This window comes from Panthera leo, chromosome F2 (genome assembly GCF_018350215.1).
Source record: "Panthera leo isolate Ple1 chromosome F2, P.leo_Ple1_pat1.1, whole genome shotgun sequence".
In the NCBI taxonomy this organism is placed as follows: domain Eukaryota; kingdom Metazoa; phylum Chordata; class Mammalia; order Carnivora; family Felidae; genus Panthera; species Panthera leo.
The window spans coordinates 47395799-47420262 of NC_056695.1; the positions used below are offsets into that span (position 1 = coordinate 47395799).

The 24464-nt window shown below is 42.6% G+C and overlaps 1 protein-coding gene and 1 pseudogene across 4 annotated transcripts in view; both read left to right on the plus strand.

Annotated features, from left to right (window-relative positions):
* The window catches only part of GRHL2 (grainyhead like transcription factor 2), a 171316-nt gene that overhangs the window by 108924 nt on the left and 37928 nt on the right, over nt 1-24464 (plus strand). For all 4 annotated transcript variants that reach the window (XM_042923193.1, XM_042923194.1, XM_042923196.1 and 1 more), the window contains 2 exons: nt 1642-1736; nt 20568-20726. In XM_042923193.1, coding sequence (XP_042779127.1) covers nt 1642-1736; nt 20568-20726 — 254 coding nt within the window. The remainder of the gene's footprint in view (nt 1-1641; nt 1737-20567; nt 20727-24464) is intronic.
* Nucleotides 21298-23745, plus strand: LOC122211252 (annotated as a pseudogene).

Here is a 24464-nt window from a genome sequence, read left to right on the forward strand (position 1 = left end):
TGAAGGACATGATAGATCATGGTATAAATTTTAGCCCTGAGAAAAATTAGAAAAAGCACGTGATCTGACTTTCATTTCAGAAGAGTCATGATGAGACCTTTGAGAGAAAGAACATTTGTGATTAGGTGACCACCCTGTGAATGATCCAGACCTTGAAGGAAAGCAGATGGGCCGTGGACCTTGTTGCCATCCAGGCAGGACATGGCCGATGTTTATTTAGTACAGAATCAAAGTAGGACAAAAGTAGGGGGAAATCCAGATGGTAAGCATAAGCTCAAACACTCAAGACATAGTGAGGATTAAAACTAGGACTGTTGGGGCACCAGGGTGATTCAGGTGGTTCAAAGTCCGACTGTTGATTTCGGCTTGGGTCCTGATCTCACGGGTCGTGGGTTCCAGCCCCGCATCAAGCTTCAGGCTCTGTGCTGACAGCGTGGGGCCTGCCTGGGATTCTCTGTTTCCCTCTTTCCCTGCCCCTCCCTCCCTCTCTGTCTCTCTCTTTCTCTTTCACTCTCTCAAAAATAAATAAATAAACATAAAAAATTAAACAAAAAAGCAGGAACATCATGTCCAGGCCTTAATGCCAAGTACGACGGTGACAGTGGAGAGCGTGGGTAGTAGGGATCACTTGCAATGTAGTCTGTGTACCAGAAAGCTGGAGACCACTCAAGGGTCCATATCTGGGGAGAGCGGATAAGTAAACAGTGGCTGATGCTTACCACAGAATTCTCTATGGCTGCTGTTAGAAATAGGCATGCCACCAGCAATGTGATTAGAGACCCGAAGAGGTTCCTAGCTAAGGCTGCCAGATAAAATATAGGGTGCCCAGTTAAGTTTGAATTACTGGCAAACAACAGATACTTCTTCAGGATAAGTATATCCCAAATAACTGCTAGATCTGGCAAGTCTAGCCATAGCACAGCACAAGTTCCGGAAATAACAGCTATGCACACAGGCAAATCAACCCAACGTATTTTCTAAGCACACGTAGCAAACACCTCGATAGCTGTTGCGTTTGTGGGAGAGGATAGGGAAGAAAAATGAATACGTAAATATTTACATAAACACAGAAATAAACGAAGAGAAGGCCTCAAATGGACAAGTGGTAATAGGGAGGTGAAAATGATTAACTCAATTCTCTGCACCTAAATCTAAAAGGAAGTAAAAAAAAAAAAAAAAAAGTTTCCTTGCACTCTCCTGGAATCTCTCCCCTGGGTTCCCGCAACACTGCCTGGCTGATAACCAGCATATTGTTCTACCAGACCGTCCCTACAGATGACTCTGGCACCTTCCAGCACAACTAAGCTACAGGAATGTGAGGAGGTGAGGGAGTGGATAGGTGTCCAGGGATTCAGGAGGGAAAAACACTAATAATTCTGTAAACCTCGTAAAAAATGAAACCAATAAGCAAATCTCTTAGGAACATTGCTTCACCTAGATTTGCTCTCCTAATAGCAGAACATTCTCATAGAGAAAAATATTAGTAAAAGAAGATGTGCGAGCACAAATCCTTAACTGTTGCTAAGGGGTAGCCGGAAGAGTAGGCAAAGTTTAAATCTCCTCATTGGAAAATGACATTTAAGTACATGTCATCAAGTAACTCTTACTCTCTTAAAACCTTTTTCTTTTTTAACGTGACAGCTGATTACAAGGAGAGCTTTAATACGATTGGAAACATCGAGGAGATTGCATATAACGCTGTTTCCTTCACCTGGGACGTGAATGAAGAGGCAAAGGTGAGTGAAAAAGTAGCATTGATTCATTTCTCATGCCTTTTAAATAACGTCACCGTTCCCTGCAGATGATTCTTTCACAACAGCCTCTATAAGTAGGGAAAGATTTGTTAACTGAAGCCGGGGTAAAAAAAAAAAAAAAAAAAAAAAAAGGAAATGAGCTTGTTATCTTTCTCTAGAAGTTACGCACATTCAGTTACGTGCAGTTAAATTGCCTTTTGGAGGATAAAGGAGAAAAGGGAATGTGTGTGTTTCTCTGTGGCCTCTCGTGGGATGGGCCAAGCTGCATGCCCCTCCCCAGTCCTCCAGCTCCCTGTGCTTTATTTTAGCACATGATGCTGGCAAGGCTCGTCCATAAAACCTCGTTCACCTATACTGCAGATTCCCCTAAACAGCCCTGACTACTGCCTTCTACAGAGGCAGGAAAGTGTTCAGAGCTAATGTGTCCATCGGTAAGTGACTGGGCAGGCCTTCTGGCCCCATGACTCCTTCCAGACAGAGCCTGCTTGAGGGACGGGTACAGAAAGCACGACTGGGGGTCTCTGACCTTCATTCCCTGTGGTAGAGCTGGCACCGTTGCATTGAATCCTGTCTTTAATCCTTACTGCTTCAACTTTTGGTCTTTTTTCCTGGTCCCAGCATGGTTAGGAAAGGCAATGGTAAAATCTCCGGCGAGTTGTGCCCTGAGGGTAGATGTCCATACTGCACTGATTTGGGTAAAAAAAAGTAAGATGCATGGCTACTCAGGTCTGTCTGCCAGACATGAGTCTCTTTGATTTTATGAAAACTACAGACTCTGCTTATGCTCACTCTTCTTTCTGTGTTGTTTAGCTTCTGATCCTTGATCCTTATTTTGCACTTAAGAGAAGGTTCCAGATGAAACCTAAGCTTGTTTTCTGCCTCAGTTATGTACCATTTAGGAGGGTGTTAGAAGACTGTCTTCAAACTGATGAAAAGATCAATGTAAACAGTTCCCTTCAATGCTTTATTGTCTTCGAGCAGGGGGAAGGCTGGGTGAGAAAGGAAGCTGGATGGGAGTTTGTGGGCATGAGTTATGTACAAGATGAATTGCTCAGTGTCTCATTTCACTCAGGTATGAAGCAATGTAAATGAAATTGGCTTTAGGCCCAAGAAAGGTGACCCAAATGGGTGAGTGGCAACGGAGTGCCAGAACAGCCTGGAGAATGTTCCGGTGGCTCAGTGCATCCAAGGGGAGGAAGTAGGCCTTGCAACAAATGGATGGGAGGTCAGGTCCCACACAGAACTGTAGGGAAAGTTTGTCTTCTACGGTTCACTCCGCCTCCATTTAAAGTTCCTTGCTCAAATCTTGTGCTTCCCGTTCATAACTCCATTCCCTTAGCAGCTACATTGCTGGGGTAGATAATGAAAAGGCCATCTGGGCAATGGCACCATGGAGTGGGGGTTGAAGTCCTCAGAGAGTCATCTGACCTCCCTGGGCCTCAGTTCCCTCCCACATACAAACAACAGCACTTTTCCAGTGGTCTCTGCTGTACCACACATTGTGCTGGGATTATGACGTGGGAAGATCCAGGGCTCAGGCAGAGGCGACAGGGAAACCAATAACCCCACAACAGTGGGAGGGGTGAGAGGCAGGCCAACTATATAGGGAGCACAGGGATCAGGAAGACAGTGGGATCCTATCAGTGACAGTGTCTTGTCAGGGGCGCCTGGGTGGCTCAGTCCGTTAAGTGTCCGACTCTCGGGACTCTTGATTGCGGCTCCGGTCATGATCTCAAGGTTCGTGAGATTGAGCCCTGCTCTGGGGTCTGCGCTGACATCACAGAGCCTGCTTGGGATTCTCTCTCTCCCTCTCTCTCTGCCCTTCTCCCCCTCACGCACGCGCGCGCGCACACACACACACAGTCTCTCTCTCTCTCTCTCTCGAAATAAATAAACATTAAAAAAAAAAAGAAAGTGCCTTGTCAGTGTAAAGCAAGCTATAAATGTGAACTGTGATCATAGCCCCAGTTTTCATTATCAGGCAGTCTGTGATAATGAGTGCTAGTGGGTGAATGTGTCAGTAGGGACCTTTTGAAGAACGTGCCTAATCAGAGGCGATGGTTTAAATGATGGAGGCTCTGCAGTGAACTAGCAAGGTAGGTAATTTGGGGTTGAACTGACCTTTCTTTTAGCCTAGTGGAGATGATATCATTCATTTCCCATAGGTAGGAGCTCACTTTTCTTCTTGAAATGTGTGTGGTTGTGCATGTGTGTTGTTATGGGCTGACAAGTTTAAGCTCACATAGACCTTGACAAAGGGCAGTGGAGGATATTTCAGATTGCTTACTGTGGCAAAATGTTTGTTTAATATATATATTTTAGTGACTATAACTTGGTTGTTGCCGTTGTATGCAGTCTGGGTTGATCAAATAAGTAATAAAAAAAATAATAATAATTTTCCCCAAACTACTGGCAGAATTTTCAAAGAAAAACCGTAAAAGTTAAATTCACTTCATTCAGGAGGCTGAGAATATCTTATTGTTCAACCTGTGTACCCTAAGGTATTTCTTTAAAATATTACTGATTTTATAATAAGCAGATTGCAAAACAAAAAACAAAAAGCAAAGTTGTATGACTGTTGAGAAAATGGTTTCCATAAAGCAAGAAGTAAAAACATCCTTCCCACAGCAGAATTGTTTGTGATTTTCATGATGTGGACTTCTCAGGAGCCATTGACCTTGCCTTCAGGTTCCTATTTGTAACATCCACAGAGAAATTTTTTGTAGGTTATGAGGCCGGGGCCCCATTCAGTGTCCTACATTATTTTGGTTTATGTGGCCAGAGGACACAAAATTATGACCTCCAGCCTTTATGTGGGCCACAGAATTATATGCTGTGTTGTACCTCATGCATTTATGTACTCCTATTTCAAATTAAAAAAAAAAAAATTTGCCCACATTTCATAACCAGGAGATTATAATTATTATTTTTTTAAATCTAGACTTCTGGATTCTTTTGGATAATTAAAGATTCTGGCACCCATGAGTCTAAGCATTTGCAAGGCCACGAGTGGCTCTTAGGAGATACTGGCTGTTCTTTTTAGTAACACCCTTTTCTCTAGCCTTTTCCATTCTGGAACTTTCCCTGCCTGGTCGTTGGGGACATGTGAGTTCTTAATGCCTCAACCACACCCTCTCAAACTACTGAATATGCAGTTTACATCTTCACTGGCTTTCAGTGTTGGGGAAGGTAGTGACACAGTGGAGGTTGCCAGCATTCCCGGGTGCCTTGGCCAGGCTTTGGCAGCCGGCCAGAGGTCGCCTTGTGTTAGCTCTGTTCAAGAGAGTTGCTGTGACCTTTTGAATGCCCACAGTGGTGGTAAATCTTGATCTTTGAATATGTTTAAAGAAAAATATCAGAAATTGGGGCGCCTGGTGGTGGTGGGGGGGCTCAGTCTGTTAACTGTCCCTACTTCAGCTCAGGTCATGATCTCACGGTTCGTGAGTTTGAGCCCCGCGTCAGGCTCTGTGCCGACAGCTCGGAGCCTGGAGCCTGCTTCGGGTTCTGTGTGTGTCTCTCTCTCTCTCTGCCCCTCCCCCCCCAAAAAAAAATAAATAAACATTAAAAAAATTTTAAAAAATAAAAGAAAAACATCAAATCGCCTGGGTCCAAGTCTGAATACGTATCGACACATTTGATAATACCACTTCATGGTTAAAAATGAGATTTCCTTTGTGAAAGACCAGCTTTAAAGACAGCAATGTCAGAAGAGACATTACAAACATACTTTGAGTCACAGCAGCATCATTTGAGAAAACCATATGTCTTCCTACGATAACTATGTTAAAGAAGAGCTTTTATTTGGACGTTTAAGGTTCGGGGCGTTCACTAAAAAAAAAAATAACGGCCTGGTATTTGGTAGTCTTAGCACATATGCATAATCAAGACTCGATGATAAAAAGTTTATGCATTTTTCGAAAGCACAGTTCCTACTCTTTTCTTTTGTTGCTGTCCTACCTTGCATTTCTAGTTCTCCTTTAGCACAAATAGAAGAATGGCAAGGATGTGAAACTCTAATCGTTTAATCTAACGATAGGAAAAAGTTGGGCCAGGGAAGGTGTTAAAACTATTAGTTAGAATGAGGCCTGGGGATTAGCTGCAGATTTTCGGTCTCAGTTGCAGCACGGTTCTGGCAGAACTGTCAGAGTTCTTCTACCCAGAACCGGTTTTGCTGGTTGTGCCACAGCGTCCCTCTGTGCAGTGACACAGGCAGCAGAAACAGTCTGCAATGGGACATTCTTCTCCCCTCAGGGTCTGTGCGGTCTGGAAGCTCATGTAACACGAACTGGTGTCCCTGGGTCCCTGGGAATGACTCGGTGATATCTGGGTGGGTGAGGTCCTGAGTGTCCAAGCTGTCACAGACTGGAGATTGATGGGGGTCTGAGCACAGGGTGCTAGCACCGGAGTTCGGGCAGTCAGACACTCGTCCCGGCCCCGGAACGGCTGGCTTTGTGAATTGCCCCTCCCGAGCTGCGGTTTCCTCAGCTGGCAAATGGCAGGAAGAGGTGACAGAGAATTAAGGTCCAGTCCATGCGATTCTGTTGGGAAGGTCACAGTGCTTCATTCTTTCACGTGACTCCCGTTTCCAAGGTCCTTTCACTTTTTCTTTTTTTCCCTTAGCCAAACGCTGGTACCTACAAAGTAGATCTGTTGCTCGCTAATCCCCAAGATGAGGAATTCCCAGGCAAGACCCTATTGAATTATCGAAGAGCGGTGAGCTCAGATTCCTGGCACCGAGCACTGCCTTTCTTCAGGCGATGACATCACCCCCAGAGCCGAAGGGCAGCAAACCCTAATTACAGACTCCCCTTTCTCCCAGATTTCTAAAGAGATTCTTGAAACCGGGCCCCTTGTTTTTGTCCGGTGCCGTTTTCTCTGTTCACAGTGATTTCAAGAAACCGCGATGTGCTACAAACGCCTCTCATGTGACCACAGAGAATTACGTGAGCATTAAGATGCTACTTGGTGCTCTGAGGAACAAGTTTCCTTTCTGTGTATTTTCTACCGGAACACCATAGCACTGTCTCCCCCATTTCTATGTTTCATTCTTTCTGTGGTGTATAAGCTAAGACGAAGGAGGCTTCTTTCCATGAAGCCGTTTTTAATCCCTCTGCATCCAAGCCTTTTGGAATGATCTTGATCCAGTAAAAACGTCCCTCCTCCCTTAACTACCAGCACTGCTAAATAACCAAGCAGTTAGATAAACCCACTACTACTCTGTCTCCCATCCCTGGTTTTTAAAAGAATTTATTATAATTCAATAATAGGAAATTCTGTCACTCCTGGGTTACTCTTGGCTGCCTGTCACCTGTGCCTGTGTGCAGAAGCAGGGATGACCCTCCAGAGCAATGCCTACCCCGTCCCTCCCCTTCTCTGTGCTGAGTTGCAGGAAGGGGCTCTGGGGGGTCGCTAGTCTAGCTTCTACTCTGCCGTATCAGCAGTGAATGTTCTTCCTGCCTTTGGGGGTTCAGGGAGGAACTTTCCGAAAGGAAGTTGTTGCAATTTTAGAAAGGGTCAAGGACACAGATAAGCCGTATGTTTTTATCCCTGTTAAACTTTTGTGCTGAAATTGGGGGCGGGCAGGGCTGAGACCGGGTCAGGGTGGGGCAGGGAACAGAAGGGTGGTGAGACGTTATAGATCATTTTCTTGTGTATCTCAGATTCTGATTCCATTAAATATCGACTCCTACGTAGCAGGCACTGCAAGATTAGGCAAGTAGACAAGGTGGACTTTAAACATATATCCTCCAGAGTCCATGCTGTTAAACATCCCATGAGAGGGAAATCTGCATTTTTTTTTTTTAGACCAAAGCATACTGTGATTTTTCTTCTCAAAGCAATTTATGGAGTACAGCTCCAGAGAAAAAGAAAACAAATGGTTGGCCCCATCTCCTTGAGTAAAGCAGTTCAATCAAGCCACCATGATTTTGTCACTCTGTCTCCTTACTGCCCACCAGCAAGATGGGTTCGCTGCTCCAACACAGTCTCTCTCTGTCCACGTCTTTGGTTGCCCTGGTACATTTTCTATTGATATTATGCATATTATTGATTAGAATGAATATGGGAATGAGGACTGTTCAGCTGAGTGTGTGTGTGTGTGTATTAGCCTTACATTAGTGATCTCATTTGCACGATTGCTAACTTTGTATTAATTAAAGATCGGTGCATGCTTTGTAATGTAACTCTGAGACATCCCAGTGTTTTCTTCACCACAGCGATATACATTTATACTCCTCACTTCTCTCCAGCTGCTTTCCTTGGTATCCCGAATTTCATTTTCATATTCATGTGCGTTATTTTTGTACACTTTTCTTTTACGCTTTTGTTTCTGTTGTGAACAGTGGTATAATGCTGTTATGAACCGTGAAGACTATTCTTTTCTCTTTTTTGCAATGCCATGAGGGAAGCACAACATGAAAAAAAATTCAAGGCAAGAGTGATGATTATCATTAGAGAAAATAAAGTTTACAGGAGGCACACAACGGTTTTTAGCTTTATGTTTGCAACTTGAGAATAATCCAATAAACGAAAGCCCACATTTACCGATCTAGTAAATTCAAAGTAAATATTTACACATAAGCAATATTCATTTTAGAGATATGTTCCTCTAACTTTGTGGTCCCTTTGGATGCTTTAAATGAGTTGGATTTATGGAAGAGATTCCCATGTAATTTTTTAAATTGTAAGGAAATTCAGGGTGAGGGGGTACATGTTGATATTTCTTCTGAGCCCTATTTTCCTTAATGTTTGTACCTTTTATTTATTGCATTTATATCTGATTTTGCTCTGATCCCAAGGAGATATTACATGAGAACTGAGACCCGGTTTGAGGGAGAGAAACATGGATGTGCTGAGAAGAGTCAGCTGGCTGGCCTGGAAAATCAAAATGGAAGTTGGGAATAAAAAGTGTCCTATATTTGTAAACCCATTCTTAAAATAGAAAATGGAGGGGCGCCTGGGTGGTTCGATTGGTTGAGCGTCTCACTCTTGGTTTCGGCTCAGGTCATGATCCCAGGGTTGTGGGATCGAGCCCTGCATTGGGCTCCGTGCTGAGTGTAGAGCCTGCTTAGGATTCTCTCACTGTCTCCCTCTGCTTCTCCCCCAATCGCACATGTGCACTCTCTCTCGCTCTCAAAATAAAAAAATAAAAGAAAATGGCGTTTGTTTAATGTCCCAGCATGGCCCTATAGCTGCCTTGGACTAAGGACGTTTGATGTGGCCTGTGTCATGAATTCCTTCACGTTGTGAGATGTGAGGAGAGCTGTCGTGGGGGGTGACTTACTCTGTCCCCATGTACTCCAGGGTGCTTCCTTTTCTCGATGCACGGGTTAACCCTTTCTCTTCCCAGTGCTGTCTTTTCTAGGTACAGCTAGCGGTCGGTAAGCTAAGCTTAGCTTTTTGCTCCATCAGCTGCTAATGGATGGGAAAGACAGCTTTTCTGTCCTCATTATCTCAATTTTAGTAGCTTAACAGACAGGCTGGTGGAAACACCAGTGCTTTGATCAGGGCCTACGTAAAAATACTAAGTTGGCGAAAATGTAAGTGTTCTCACCGCCTTGTACACTGCAAATTATCCAGTCTCTTTTTGTGGGAAATAAGGTTATGCTAATTGAAAGACTGGCTTGAAATTCACCAAATCATGGTGAATCTGTTAAATCGTCCCAAATTTATTATATCTCTCATTCCTTCTCTTTCCTTTCCAATACTTCTTTTTGGTCTAAAATAGTTCATCAGTTCTTATTGGACCACCTCACAGCACTTAGAAAATTATGGTCTCTGTAGTCTTGACAAATCTCACCTTCTGATGGGATGCTTCTAAATGGACTGTGTTCTCTCTCTGCCACACTCCAGTGCTGGATCCCAAGGCAGAAGACAAGATAATGTAAATATTGGTTTTCAGGGTGAAAAAAGAAGCCAAAGTACTGGCTAAGGATGGCCATACTCCTGATGCCCCATGGGCTCATGACCTGGCTCATTACCCCAACCCCCAACTTCCTGCCAGCAGTCTGGGGAGCTCTCCTTTTGCTTATAAGACAGTCTGGGATGAGATGAGCTTGATAGCTATTGCTGAGTAAGAAAAAGTTACATCCCAATTTTTCGTCTAAGGAGGGCCCAGTTTTAAACAAGTCATCTTGTGGAAGGTTAGAGAACGTTATAAGGCATCTTTCATGGTCTCAAAGGTATAAGGCATCTTTCGTGGTCTCAAAGGTAAAGAAAGGCTTGGGGGAGGCTCCGGGGTGGGGTCGTGAAAGGTCCAGATACACACTGCGAAGCAGGGCAAATGGCATTTTTATGTGTTTGCTGGGGCGTGGTGTGGGTGAAGGAAGTTTTAGAAGGGAAAGGTAAACATTTGCTGGAGTCTTTGGTATTGAACTTAAACAAAGCCATGCCTTTGTTCCAGTTTTATAAGGTAATGGTTGGTAGGAAAAGCTCTAAAGCTAGAGTTAATTCACATATAGAAGGAATAATCTGTGGAAGGCATCTCACTGAAGATATCAATGGCCTGATCTTTTGTTAGGTTGTGGAGTATCCATGGTTTCTGGACTGAATTCTGCTCAGGGCTCTGTAATTTCCACGCATGAATTACTGTATGTGTGCCGAGAATTAAATTACAGATTTGGATTTCATAGACCGATGGCGGTGCGTGTGTATGTGTGTGCGCGCGTGCGCTCTCATGCACACACATGCACCAAGGTTAATATTTATTCAGTGATTACTACATACTGGGCACTCCGCCAGGTGCTTTATGTATATTACGCAATATTCATATCTTAAGTGGATAACACTTTTCATTTAAATAATGAAGACTTTGAAGCCCAGAGAAGTTAGCCAGCTTAATGAAAGTTGCACAGCTAACGCGGAACAGAGCCAGAACTCCCACCTTGGTCTATCTAAAGCACGTACTCTTTCAGCACTGCCGTTTTGTATTGAGGAGGATCGAGCAGGAACATATCCGACATTATTTCTGGCAAAGGGGCGGTCACTCCTTCGAAGCAGCTTGCCTCTTGCATATCATGCACTAGGCCAGGCAGTGGAAATTCACGGACAGATAAGCCAGGCAAAGTGTCTGCTCTCGGAGAACATTTTGGCCAGGCTGAGAAGTAAGACATAGCTGTAAATAAATGTAATATGAATGGAAGAGTGACAAACATTCTTATGAAAATAGAGGTAAAGTGCCAGGAAAGGTCTGGAAAGGGAGAAAATTCTTTTTTTATTTAAAAATGTCCCCAACTTTTTCCTTAAAGAAGTTAGAGGGGTGCCTGGGTGGCTAGGTCGGTTAAATATCTGACTTCTGCTCGGGTCATGATCTCAGTTAGTGAGTTCAGGCCCCACATCGGGCCCTGTACTGACAGCTCAGAGCCTGGAGGCTGCTTCGGATTCTGTGTCTCCCTCTCTCTCTGCCCCTCCCCCGCTCATGTTCTGTCTGTCTCTCTCAGGGATGAATAAACGTTAACAATTTTTTTAAAAAAATTACAAATGAAAAGTTGAAAGAATAATACAATTATCGCCACATACCCTTCACTGGGATTGACTCATTGTTAATACTTTGCCAGATTTCTTTTATCTTTTCTCTCTCTCTCCCTCTGTCTCTGTCTCTGTCTCTCTCTCTCTCTCTCTCTCTCTCTCACACACACACACACACACACACACACACACACACACACACACACACACTTCACTTCTAAATACTGTAGCATGTAGAGAGATCACCTTTCTGTGGGATCAGGGAAGACATGGGGAGGGTTTGGCATACGGGCTGTGTCGTAAGGGTCCGTTGTAATGTAAGCACGTGGAAGTTGGAAAGAGGAGCACGTCAGGTGGAAGAACAGGATGCTCGAAGGTGTGGCGTGGAGAGCGCAAGAAGAGCAGGGAATTTGGGGCAGGAGAGCTGTTAGGAGTTGTTTGTAAAGAGGGGAGGACAGGAGTCATGGGAAAGGATGAGATTCAGACTCACCCCACTGAGGCATGTTGGAGGAACCAGACAAGAAAGGGGTGGTCAAGAAGGAGACTACAGAAGAAGGCAGAGAGGCAGGGGATGGAGCCGGGGAAGAAGGAAGAACTGGCCAGTGAAGTCAGTGCGGTAGGTCGTGGTTTCTCAAAGCCTGGCCTTCCATGTGTGTCATCCACCTCAACTTGGGTTAGATGTGCAAGTACTTGGATCTCTCACCTTGGACCTACTGATTGGGAACTCTGGGCATGGGGCCCTGTAATGCATATTTTACCCAGACCTCCTGGATGCCTACTAAATAGGAGAACCCTTGCTTATAAATTTGCTATTGAGTCCTCGAAGAAAGCAATTTCAGTCAAATTGTGAGGACAAAAGCCAGATTAAAAATAGTGACATGGGGGGTCGCCTGGGTAGCTCAGTCGGTTAAGCGGCCGACGTCGGCTCAGGTCCTGATCTCGCGGGCCGTGAGTTCGAGCCCCGCGTCGGGCTCTGTGCTGACAGCTCAGAGCCTGGAGCCTGTTTCGGATTCTGTGTCGCCCTCTCTCTGACCCTCCCCCGTTCATGCTTTGTCTCTCTCTGTCTCAAAAATAAATAAACGTTAAAAAAAATAAAAAATAAATAAAAATAGTGACATGGCCTTATATACTGTGAAAAATTTATATGTGCATGTGTGTACGAAATCCATGTTGAAAGACACACGTTGCATCCTCGTAAGATGAAAAGACTGCAAACAGCCCAATGGTAAAGAAATTATTACTCCTTATTTCACAGTTCTTTAAAAATGAAAAGGGCTATCTTCAAAATTTATTTAGTAAAGCAAGATGCATAACTATGTTTACTGTGGTACCATTTGTATAAAAAAGAATAATGATATGTATTGCATGGCATATTTCTAGAAGGATACACAAGAAATTATGAAAGATCCTCAAGAGACTGTTGGTTGTTTAGAGAACTATGCAGGGTGGGGGGGAGGTGTTTTCAGTTAACTCTTTTGTGCCTTTTGAATTTTGTGCCATAGCATTACAAACTCAAAGCAAGTTTTAAGTATTAAACATGAGCCAAAAGGATTCATATAACAACAAATGATCAGAAAGTTGAGTCACTGAATCTTTTCAGTCTGTATTTACATCCTTCCTCTGACCGGGAGCTCATTATTTATGAAACAGGCCACCCCACTGTGGTATAAGGTCCAAATTCTTCCTCATCCTGAGATGCTGTTTCACAAGCTGTGTTCAGGTGAGGGGCAGTAAAGGTCCTGCCTGAGAGATTTCTCTCTTGCTCTCTCCCTGTCAAAGCCTGTGACTCCACCCTTCTAGAAGTGTTGTGCAGAGAGTGATTTTCTGTTGTAAAAATCAGTTCACTTCAATTAAATATCTTTTTGCTCAAATTAATGTGAATCCTAATTAACCTGCCTTTGAATCATTTGGCGATAGCATCTCAAGATGCCTTGAGAGAGAATCGAGGGAGGAAGGAGGGCTTGAACTGGGGGACTGGAGGGGACACAAAGAACTAGCCTTGCAGGGGGAGCAGCTGGGGGTGGGGGGCAAAATGGGCGTGGCTTTGTTGGCTGTGCCATCAAGGTGAGGAAGGGCTTGGGGTCAGAGAAAGGAGCAACCCTAGAGACCACGGTGATGAGGAAACTCCCTTAGATTTTCACAGCACTGTACAGTTTCAGACCTAATCTCATTTTATTTTTTTAAACATCTATTTATTTATTTTGAGAGCGAGAGAGAGAGAGTAGGAGCAAGCGAGCAGGGGAGGGGCAGAGAGAGAGAGGGAGAGAGAATCCCTGCTCTGACAGTGCAGTCCCCGACTCAGAGCTCGAAGTCACATACTGTGAGATCGTGATGAGCGCTGAAATTGAGCTGGATGCTTAGCCAACTGAGCCACTCAGGCGCCCCAGACATAATCTCATTTTAAAGTGGCGCACTACTGAGGTAGAGATTGTTGTGCCTATTGAAAAATGAGGCAAGTGAGGCTTAGAAAGGGCAAACAATTTGTCCAAGGCCACAGGGCTGGGATTTGCATCAAGTACCTGACTCTGAACTTCCTGTACATTTTTTTCCCTCGCTGCGCTTTCCCCTCATTTGGCTTCCAGTTTCCAAGAAAGCTCTGTCTTTTTTTCTTACATAACTTCACTTTTGAGTCGATCCTATTTAATCCTTGCTTCCGAGGCTCTTAGGCCCCCCACTCCACCTTTCTGCAGCCTCTGACATTCGCCTTCTCTTAATGTGGGAACACCTCCTCCATCTTAGAAGAACACCTCTGCGTGGCCGTCCTGTCTGCTACCTGCTTCCCCTATTCCTGTTCATCCCACCTTCCCCCACCACACTCCCCAGCTGAGAAGCCTTCTGTCTGTCTCCAAGTCTTGGCTCACCCCAGCGATCTAGCTTTCTGCCCTTCCCTCCATTAGTCGGGCCTCTCAAAGGGATACAGGACCTCTTTACGTCTGAATCTGGTGGCCTTTGCTCAGCCTTCACTCTCCTTGTCCTCTCTGTGACTTGAATGTTGAGTGCTACGGCTGGAGTTCTGTCTGTCTTGGCCCCGATAATACATAACTTGACCTCATTAGGTGTTCATGACTTGATCACAGTGACATACACATCGTGGTTGGCCTCTTCCCTCACCAGGCTCCACCTTTGGGCTCCACCTTAACTTCCCCCTACACACCCTCCTCTCCCACAAGGCTTGCCTCGTTGCTCTTTTCAGAGTCAGCATCCATTTGTCTTCCAACTCGTGACACCTATACCAAATCTTCCCTGGCTGACTTGTTTGCCGATTTCTCTCCTTTTCATCAAGTCTTACAGAACTTATAGTCTGGGATAGTCAGTTTAGTATCTAATTATCTACATTTCACAATAGCAAAAACTGTAACATCTCTCTTCTTTCTTGAGGATAGAACTGTACCAAACACTCCCTTATTTCCCATAGCATACATAAATAGCATCATCCATGGCACGCACACACACACACACACACACACACACACGTACGTACGTATATTCATCCAGAGTATATAGTTGGTGCTCACTTTATGTTTGTTGATATGCAAGCAGGTAACAAATTTTGAGGATAAATCTGATCAGAGCAGCTCATTCTGCTGTATTATCTTGATGACTTCAGCTACTCAAAGCAATCTTGGCTCCTAAGAGGTTCGGCTAAAATGAAGGCAAGAGTATGGATTAAGAGGGAAATGTGTTTTTAGAAAGATAATTTTCTCTTAATGCATTAGACAAATATTTGTTGAGTATTTATCATGGGACTGGCACTAGGATTAGAGTGACCTTGAGGCAGACAAGGGCCTCCTCTTATGGGCTTGCAACCCCGTGGAGCAGACAGGCAATTAGGCACTAAACAGAAAAACAATAAGATAAATCCAAACGATGTCAAGTACTATGAAGAAAATAGAGGAGCAGCGTTATAGAGTTTGCTTCTGGTCCTGGGCTGAGGTGGGAAGAGGAGGAGGAAGATAACTCTAGACGGGGTGGTCAAGGCAGGTATTTGAAGAGTTGGCACTGGACTGAAATCTGAATGAGAAGGAGCTGGCAATGTGCGGGACAGTGTGTGGGGCAGCACTGGAGATCGAGGGCACAACAAATAGCAAAGGCTGTCAACCGGGAACAAGCTTGGTTTGTTGAAATGGAAAACGTTGAAGACTAAAAGAATATGGAAAACTATGGTAGACTCTGTGAATAAACCTAATGTGTACGTATGTATATGCAGACATACCCAGAGTATCTGTAGGAGAAAATAAAGAATTATATTATGAGATTTTAAGTAATTCCCTAAAAGTGCTATATAAATGGAAGTGTCAGAAAATCTAAATTTCTTAGGTTCTCAAGAAAATCACAAATTCTCTCATTTTTTAAAAATGTTTATTTATTTTTGAGAGAGAGAGAGAGAGAGTGAGAGAGCAGGGGAGGGGCAGAGAGAGAGGGAGACATAGAATCCGAAGCAGGCTTCAGGCTCCAAGCTGTCAGCACAGAGCCTAACTCGGGGCTCCAACCCATGAACCATGAGATCATGACCTGAACTGAAGTCAGATGCTTAACCAACTGAGCCACCCAGGTGCCCTTATCTCATCATTCTTGAATCCCACCATGTAGCATAATACCAGGCACAGACAGAAGACACATGATAAATATTTGATAAATTAATGCCTGAAGGCAATGAATGAATGAATGCCTAAGACCGAAAGGTTATGTGTTCATATTGTCTACTTTTAGGCTGTCTTTCTGTCTTAATTTGGCATTGCCTCTGCACCCAAATACCATCATATAAAATGGAAGAAAAATGCTGATATTTAAGAAAACCACCCATATGGTCTTTAATAATTCTAAGAACCAAGAGGAAAACAGAGTGGGGAGATTGGCAAGAGCACACTTATGTATTTATATATTGTTTGTGTTTTAGAGGGAGAATGCTGATTTCTTGTTGTACGCTATGTCGCTCTAATCTGGAGGCTAATGCTTCTGCAATTTCTTGGAAAAGAGCTCTTCACGTCCCAAAATAAGGAAATAAGTAGCTGTCTTCATCTTTAATCAGAAAAATCTTAAAATGCAAAATACATTGTTTAAAGAGGAAAAGATAAATGTTTTCCATCAAATCATCGACATTATGATTTTTTAAATCCCAACTTGCGGGGCGCCTGGGTGGCTCAGTCAGTTAAGCCTCCGACTTCAGCTCAGGTCATGATCTCGCGGTCCGTGGGTTGGAGGCCGTGTCGAGCTCTGTGCTGACAGCTCAGAGCCTGGAGCCTGTTTCAGATTCTGTGTTTCCCTCTCTCTCTGACCCTCCCCCATTCATGCTCTGTCTCTCTCTGTCTCAAAAATAAAAATAAATGTTAAAAAAAAAATTAAAAAAAAAATCCCAACTTGCTTTGTAAATCAAAGATAGACCCATTTATTTTAAAAGCAAGCTCTTGAAAAAATCTTAGGGGTTAATAATCAAGTTAATGTGGTAATTCTAAACCTCATTGATTTGTATTTATTTTGAGAAATCTTACTATATGCTTAGTGCACAACTGAGAGTTATTATATTCTGGGCAAAGTCACTTGTCTTTTGTAGGAACTACAAACTGGAAATTGTAATTCACATGTAAAAAAAAAAAAGGGTTTATTAAGAAATGTCAATTGTCATGAGACTGCCTCTGTTTCTGGAAAGGTCTTGGTATATTTAGAACCAATCTTTCTATCTGAATCAATTTTTGAACCAGTGACAAAATTATAATACTATCTATTATCTGCCTAGATACACTTGATTTAATTATTATTTTTCTAAAAAATAAATTACGTACTGTCAGAATTACAGGAATATTAATAGCTGAGGTTTTGAAAGCATTACATGAACGTATATAATATTCATAATTATTGGGTGACATACCCAATTGTTCATGGCATTTATATGCTCTTTACATAATCAGGGCTCCTACTGGAGTGAAAAAGAATTTTCTGTGCTTGACATTTGGATGAACGTTTGGTGGGGAGAAAGCATACCTTTTCCCTAAGTTTCTGTAGCACGCATTTGCAAACAGTACTTTGTAGATAAACTTCCAAGAAAATGGCTTTCACATTTGCCGGCTGTGCGTGGAGCTGGGACATGTTTGGGTTTGCAAGATGAAACAAATAAATGCTTATCAGTTCTCAAGCCAGGGTTTTAGTTAATGTCCTTCCATCCCTTCCCATCCCCTCCAGTCCCCAACTGCAGTTAAAGTTCAACCATTTAGGTTTTAAGTGCAGCACAGTGAGACTATGATTGATACCATGGGGCACTGAAACTGTGCTTTACTATTGGGTTCAGGCAGCCAGGCAAGAGGAGAGCGGTGCCAACTCTATTATAAAATCCCTGTTAAGATAGTTTTGGGAGCTGCCAGCTCAATGTAGCAGAGAAGGCAGAGTCTCGTGTCGTTTAGTTTGTATGGGATCAGGAGGCCATGAATCAAAAAGAGCCCATTGGACCTTTACTAAGAATCTCTCCCATTAAAAGGACCTAGTCTAAGTGTGTCCAGGTACAGTCTCGTGTGTTGTAGCTCATTGGACCTTTAAAGACCTTCTCTACCGGGTGGCTGACCGCTACAGCTCCACCAGGGAGGATTTAGTCTATTTATCGTAGTATATTGCCAGCGGATCTGTCCTACTCAAGCGGTCCTTGTAAATATACACATTCCATCAGCCCAGCTCTCTTACTTGGGACTTGAAGCTGACAAAGGCCACAATTATCATTGCATCCTGCCTGTCTGAGTGCGGTCCACTGTGTGTGATGTATGGGTTAATTCACTGACCCAAGTGTGAACCCTAATACCTTAGGAAATACACATCAGAACACTTTTCTCTTTTGGATTCTGTAGTACTAGGAAGGTTTTATGAGGGAGTAGAAAAGAACCAGTCTGTACTGAGGCCCCCCGTGAGTTATAGTCACTACAGAAAGATTTCTGTATGAAATCCATGGTCAAAAATAACGGACAATGGCATAGTTCCCCAGAGTGGTCATTGATTTGCTGATAGAAAGCTGTGTTTTATACATTCTGGCCAAGATAAGCCTCTTGTCAGTAACAACAATAACAATAGAAGAAGTCAAGTGTTCCCAGGAAAGTATACTTTTATTTGTTGGTTTGACCTAAAGATCAGCATTTGACGACGACGTTGTAGTCTTTAGAGCTCCATCATGTTGCTTCTCTCTCCCCATCTGGCCTCTGACTTCCGTGATTACAGGACTACAATTGGTGCATCTGTCCTAGTCCCTAGCACAGTCTCAGGAACGTAGTAGGTATTTAAAAATATTTGTGGCACACATCAATGTTCTCTGCAGTCAGGGCATCTCCAGGAGCAGCAGACTGCATTTGCTGTCTACTTTTACCCTGAAAGTTCAGGAGGAGAGACAGGCCTGGTGTAGTCTTTCTCAGTGGTCTTTATCACTCAGTTCCCCTGAATCACTTGACATTTGAATTTTGAGTCCTTTTTCTCTACCATTACTAAATAATGATAGTCCATAGTCTCATCCCCGTGTCTGTGAGGGCTTTGTTTCACACATGTCCTCCAGGTTCAGTGCCGTGTTCTGTGTTCTCATGACCTCTGTACTTGACCACCCTGTGTTGGTTATTACTGGATTACTCCTCTGTCCTCCCCTTGGACCGTCCACTACATGAGGCAGGGGTCTGGCTTTGTTCTCTGTCCTCAATGTCTAATGTTGTGTTTGACTTACATGGGCTTGTGTTGATGTTTATAGGATGAATAATAAGAATGAATGAATGAATGAATGAATGGAAGATATCCATGGTTACATCATCTCTAGGCACTTGTTTTCATATGATGGCTGGAAAAGTGAGGGTCTGTGGCACAGTGCACAAGGTTGTTGTAATTAGCATGTCACTAAGACATTTCATCTTAGCCTTATTGTTGATGTGGTGCGTTATCGCTGTGTTTCTCATGACCAAGTAAGAGGCTCAGAAATAAAATTAAAAAATGATCTTTGTATCGATATAGCACTAAAAATGAGATATCTGCTTGTATAAATTACCAAAAACCTACAGGCAATAGAGCTTAAAATGATTTAGATCAATCCTGGTAGTAAAATCAAAGATTTGAACGGCCTTTAAAATGCAGCTCATGCCAGCGGCTCTTTGCTTTTGCAGGACTGTTCTTTTTGATGTTGCTGTGACACAAAAGGTCAAGGGTTTGAGAGTGAATGACAATTTTCAGTGGGACCAAATAAAACATGGGTCACATAATGCATCTATGCAGTTGTTTTCAGAATATTTAATAATTTACATTTTCATCCTTCAGGGAAGGATTTTAAAAATAATTTTAGGAAAAAAGTTGAAAACCAAAGACAATAAGTGACTTGTCTGAGGTCTCTTAGCTGGTTAATGTTGGAGCTAGAACTAAAACTTTGGGCTTTTGGGGGGAGCCTGACTGGCTCAATCTGTGGGGCCTGCGACTCTGGATCTCGGGGTCATGAGTTTGATCCCCACATTGGGTGCAGAAATTACTAAAAAAATTAAATAAACTTGGGCCGCCTGGGTGGCTCAGTCGGTTGAGCGTCCAACTTTGGCTCAGGTCATGATCTCGCGGTTGACGAGTTCGAGCCCCGCATTGGGCTCTGTGCTGACAGCTTAGAGCCTGGAGTCTGCTTCCGATTCTGTGTTTCCCTCTCTCTCTGCCTCTCCCCCGCTCATGCTGTCTCTCTCTGTCTGAAAAATAAAGATAAACATTAAAAAAATTTTTTTAATTAAATAAACTTAAATAAAACTTAGGGGTTTTTCTACAGATAAACTTATTGATGGATTCATCACATGTTTATTGAATGCCTATTCTCCACCACACTCTACATTAGGTACGCCTAATACAAAAATAGTAAGAAATGGCCTCAAATCTCAAAATTAATAGTCAAGGAGGAAAAACAGATATATAAACAAATAACTATTTCAATGCAGTAGTGTGCAAGGGGAAATGTTCCCTACTTTTGTTTTTGGTTTTGTTTTATCCCACAGGTCAGAGATTTGAGAAAGTGATGTAATATTAGAAGTGACAGCTTTAATACGTTGAAGAGATAGCTGTTTACACATCTGATTTATGCATGTTTGAAAAATAGGTAAAACTTTGCTGATATGCCTAAAGGAAAGCATCAATTGTCTATTTCAAGATTTAATAGGAAAACAACAGTTTTTATATATTTAAATTATAAATTGCGATATATATAATGTTTCATGTGCTCAGCATGTTCTTATTTCAGCATATCCAAATGTTCTTCACTTGTCCTTATAAGATTGTGTAGTGTTGTGATTCCAAGTCTTAGGCTTATGCATTTTTTAATAGATCCTTTTTATGGTGACTTGTGACCTTTTCCTTTCTTTCTCCCACCCTCAGATTTTCATCACTGTGAATTGCCTGAGTACAGATTTCTCGTCCCAGAAAGGGGTGAAAGGACTTCCTTTGATGATTCAGATTGATACATACAGTTATAATAATCGTAGCAATAAGCCCATTCATAGAGCTTACTGCCAGATCAAGGTCTTCTGCGACAAAGTGAGTAAAGATCATAAAGGTATCTTTGTTATTAGATACTACTTTTAATGACGTTTCCCCCTTGTTACCTTCTCTTGTCTGATGGTGTCAAATTAATTACCTTATCACACTGGGAGTTGTAATCTGTCATTTTCAATTCCTGTTAGATATCTAGGGAGTCATCAGTCAACTCTATTCTTTTATTAGTCAATCAGTTTCACCACTAATTTAATGGCTGATTGATACTGCACTGTACTATCAGTTTAATTCACTTAGATAACTGAAATAATAGATTAATAGTTTTTACCGGGTATAAGCCTGTCCCAGAGCATATCAGTATAAGCTGTATTATTTTATGGGTTAAATGGGGTCTCATTTAGAGCTTTTTGGAATAGAAATGGCACCTATAAAATAAGCTTATTAGTAAACATGCACTCAGGAGGAGATACAGTTTTTTTAATCACTCTGAATCCCACTATAAGAGATACAAGAATTAGAATAGCAAAGCTTAAAACCCTATGATTATGTGACATGAGATCCTTACAAATCCCAAATATGAGTGGCAATAAGCAACAACAGTTTTGAGACCCGTATGGTATCAGCATCACGAGGAAAAACAGTGGGGCTACTTGATAACCAAAGAACCGGTAACCTACAAAATCGCCCCCAGGTACTCACTAGAGAGTGAAGTGTGCCATCTGAGGACTGTATGTGAAACTGGGGTGGGAGGGTACAGATTCTGTAGACTCCAATTTGCTATTGCTGTTGGGTGCAAAGGGATGGAACATTGAAGTGTTTGGGGCTCTATGAACTCCAGAAAGTTATAAATTTAAGTTCCCTTCTAGGGCAAAACTCTGCACTGAGAAAAAGCTGCTAGGAGTAGAATCCAAGTTGAATTGGACTCCTCCCATTCCTCCCCCCCCCCCCCCATAAAAAGGTATAAAGTAAAGAAATTCCAAATAAAAAGGGTGAAGAGAAAGGATATGGAGTAGAAAGATCTCAGGAAATACAAGACTGTTTTTTTTTTATCACTTTGTGAACACATCTGAAGAGAGAGCATGAGAGCCATGAAGCTAGCAGAACTATCCGGGTCCATTCATTTCACTTAAAAGTGACCATCAGGAAAGAAAAACAGTTGAATCCCAATGGGTATCTCATGAAAATAGAGACTGAGATCGCACTGACTTCCCTGTGGACCTACCCATGAAACGGGTGAAACCTATAGCTTAATGTTCCAAAATGAGCTAAATGCAATTAAGAAACACACAGAAGTCATGAAGACCAACATAAATCACACACAAAACTCAGGCATGACATGTCTTGAGAATAGAGTGATTTGAAAAGAGTTGTGATAGAATTCAGAAATAAACAATTAAAATATTTCAGAAGTAAAGACTACACTAGAAGCAAAACAAGAGTGAATAAATATGCCAGGGGATGCCTTAGGAGAAATATGCAAGTTGGAAAGAGCAAAATTTTAAAAATCAAAAGAAAAAAAAGAGAGATGAGAAAGAAAATAATATAAGAGAGTGGTAAAGAAGATCCAATATACATATAATAGGCGTCTTTGAGGTAGAAAACAAAAACAATGGAACAGGGTTTCAGTGGCAGAAGCAAGATGGGTGAAAGAGTGGTGGTCGTGGCCCTGGAGGTGGTAAGAAGGATGACAAGGACCAGAAAATGAAATACGAACCTCCTGTGTCAACTAGAGTGGGGAAAAAGAAGAAAACAAAGGGACCTGGTGCTGCCAGCAAGCTGCCACTGGTGACCCGTCACACTCAGTGCCGGTTAAAATTACCGAAGTTAGAATTAAAGACTCTCTTCTTGTGGAGGAAGACGTCAGTAGAAATCAGGAACAAATGAAGACTTTAGAAGAAAAGCAAGAGGAGGAAAGATCAAAGGTGGATGATCTGAGGGGGACCCCAATGTTGGTAGGAATGTTGGAAGAGATCACTGATGACAGTCATGCCATCGTGTCTATGTCTGTGGGCTCAGAACACTACGTCAACATTCTTTCAGTTATAAACGAGGATCTGCTGGAACCAGGCTGCTCAGTCTTGCTCAACCACAAGGTGCATGCTGTCATAGGGGTGCTCATCGATGACACGGATCCCTTGGTCACAGTGATGAAGGTAGAAAAGGCTCCCCAGAAAACCTATGCTGATATTGGGGGGGGGGGGGTGGACAACCAAATCCAGGAAATTAAGGAATCTGTGGAGCTTCCTCTCGCTCATCCTGAATATTATGAAGAGATGGGTATAAAGCCCTCAAAGGGAGTCCTTCTCTACGGTCCACCTGGCACAAGTAAAACCTTATTAGCCAAAGCAGTAGCAAACCAAACCTCAGTCACTTTCTTAAGAGTGGTTGGCTCTGAACTTATTCAGAAATTCCTAGGTGATGAGCCCAAACTGATGCCACTGGAACAAAAACATATGACTCAAATTCTGGTGGTGAGAGAGAAATTCAAAGAACAACGTTGGAACTGTTGGACCAGTTGGATGGATTTGATTCAAGGGGTGATGTGAAAGTGATCATGGCCACAAATTGAATAGAAACTTTGGATCCAGCACTTATCAGCCCAGGCCGCATTGACAGGAAAATTGAGATCCCCCTGCCCGATGAAAAGACTAAACAGCGCATCTTTCAGATCCACACAAGCAGCATGACACCGGCCAATGATGTAACTCTGGACGACTTAATCATGGCTAAAGATGACCTCTCTGGGACTGACATCAAGGCAGTCTGTACAAAAGCTGGTCTGATGGCCTTGAGAGCACGTAGAATGAAAGTAACAAACGAAGACCTCAAAAGTCTAAAGAAAATGTTCTTTATAAAAACCAAAAAGGCACCCCTGAGGGGTTCTATCTGTAGCTACCACATTGGCCTTCAAGGAAATGGTGGGGAGTGTCCCAGCTCGAGGAGGGATGAGGCTGGGGAAGTTGCCCAGAGGGACCCATGTTCCAGTTGCCTTCATGTGTTGGCCACGTGCAGTGCTCTGCCCCCAATAAAGCAGGCTCCTTCTCAATAAATAAATAAGTAAACAAACAATCAAATAAATAAATTAAAAGACAGTTGAACTAAATCAATGCCAAAGATGATACATTGGGAAAACTTAAAATATAAACTATATGTATAAATAAATCTATGTATATTTAAACAGACTACCAGCACGTACTTGGGAAAACTGACGCAGGAAATCAACACCGAATTGTTAATTTATTAGACTTTAAAAATATTCTTGGGGCATATAAGTAGAATAGAATAGAATAGAATAGAATAATTAAAAAGTCACTATAAGGAAACCTTTGTCATCAAACTTTTCAATACCACTCTCAGGGACATTTAGGTAGCCTCCCCAGTAGAAGGGCCAGTAAGTCAATAGACACAGTTGTATAAATGAGAAAACAGTGGGTCAGCGGCACAGGTAACTTGTCTAAGTCACACAGCGAAAAAGTAGAGAGCTGGATGCAAATCCGGCCTGATTGCAAATCCATATTCCTTGAACTGATAAACAACCATATGCATAAAAAGCCAAAATGACAACTGAGGATTCAAAGCCTCGACAAAGAGCCAAGGTAGCCTGTTAAAAACAAAAGAGAACAAAGAAAAATCAGTACATATCTTTAATTCAGCATACTGAACATGGAAAAAGCACATCCAAACGATGTGCAACAGGGAATTTTTTTAAAGTACAAGTGGGATAGCATTTAAATAATTTGAATTCCCTCACTGTATTCCAGATATTTCAAGGGAGATTGT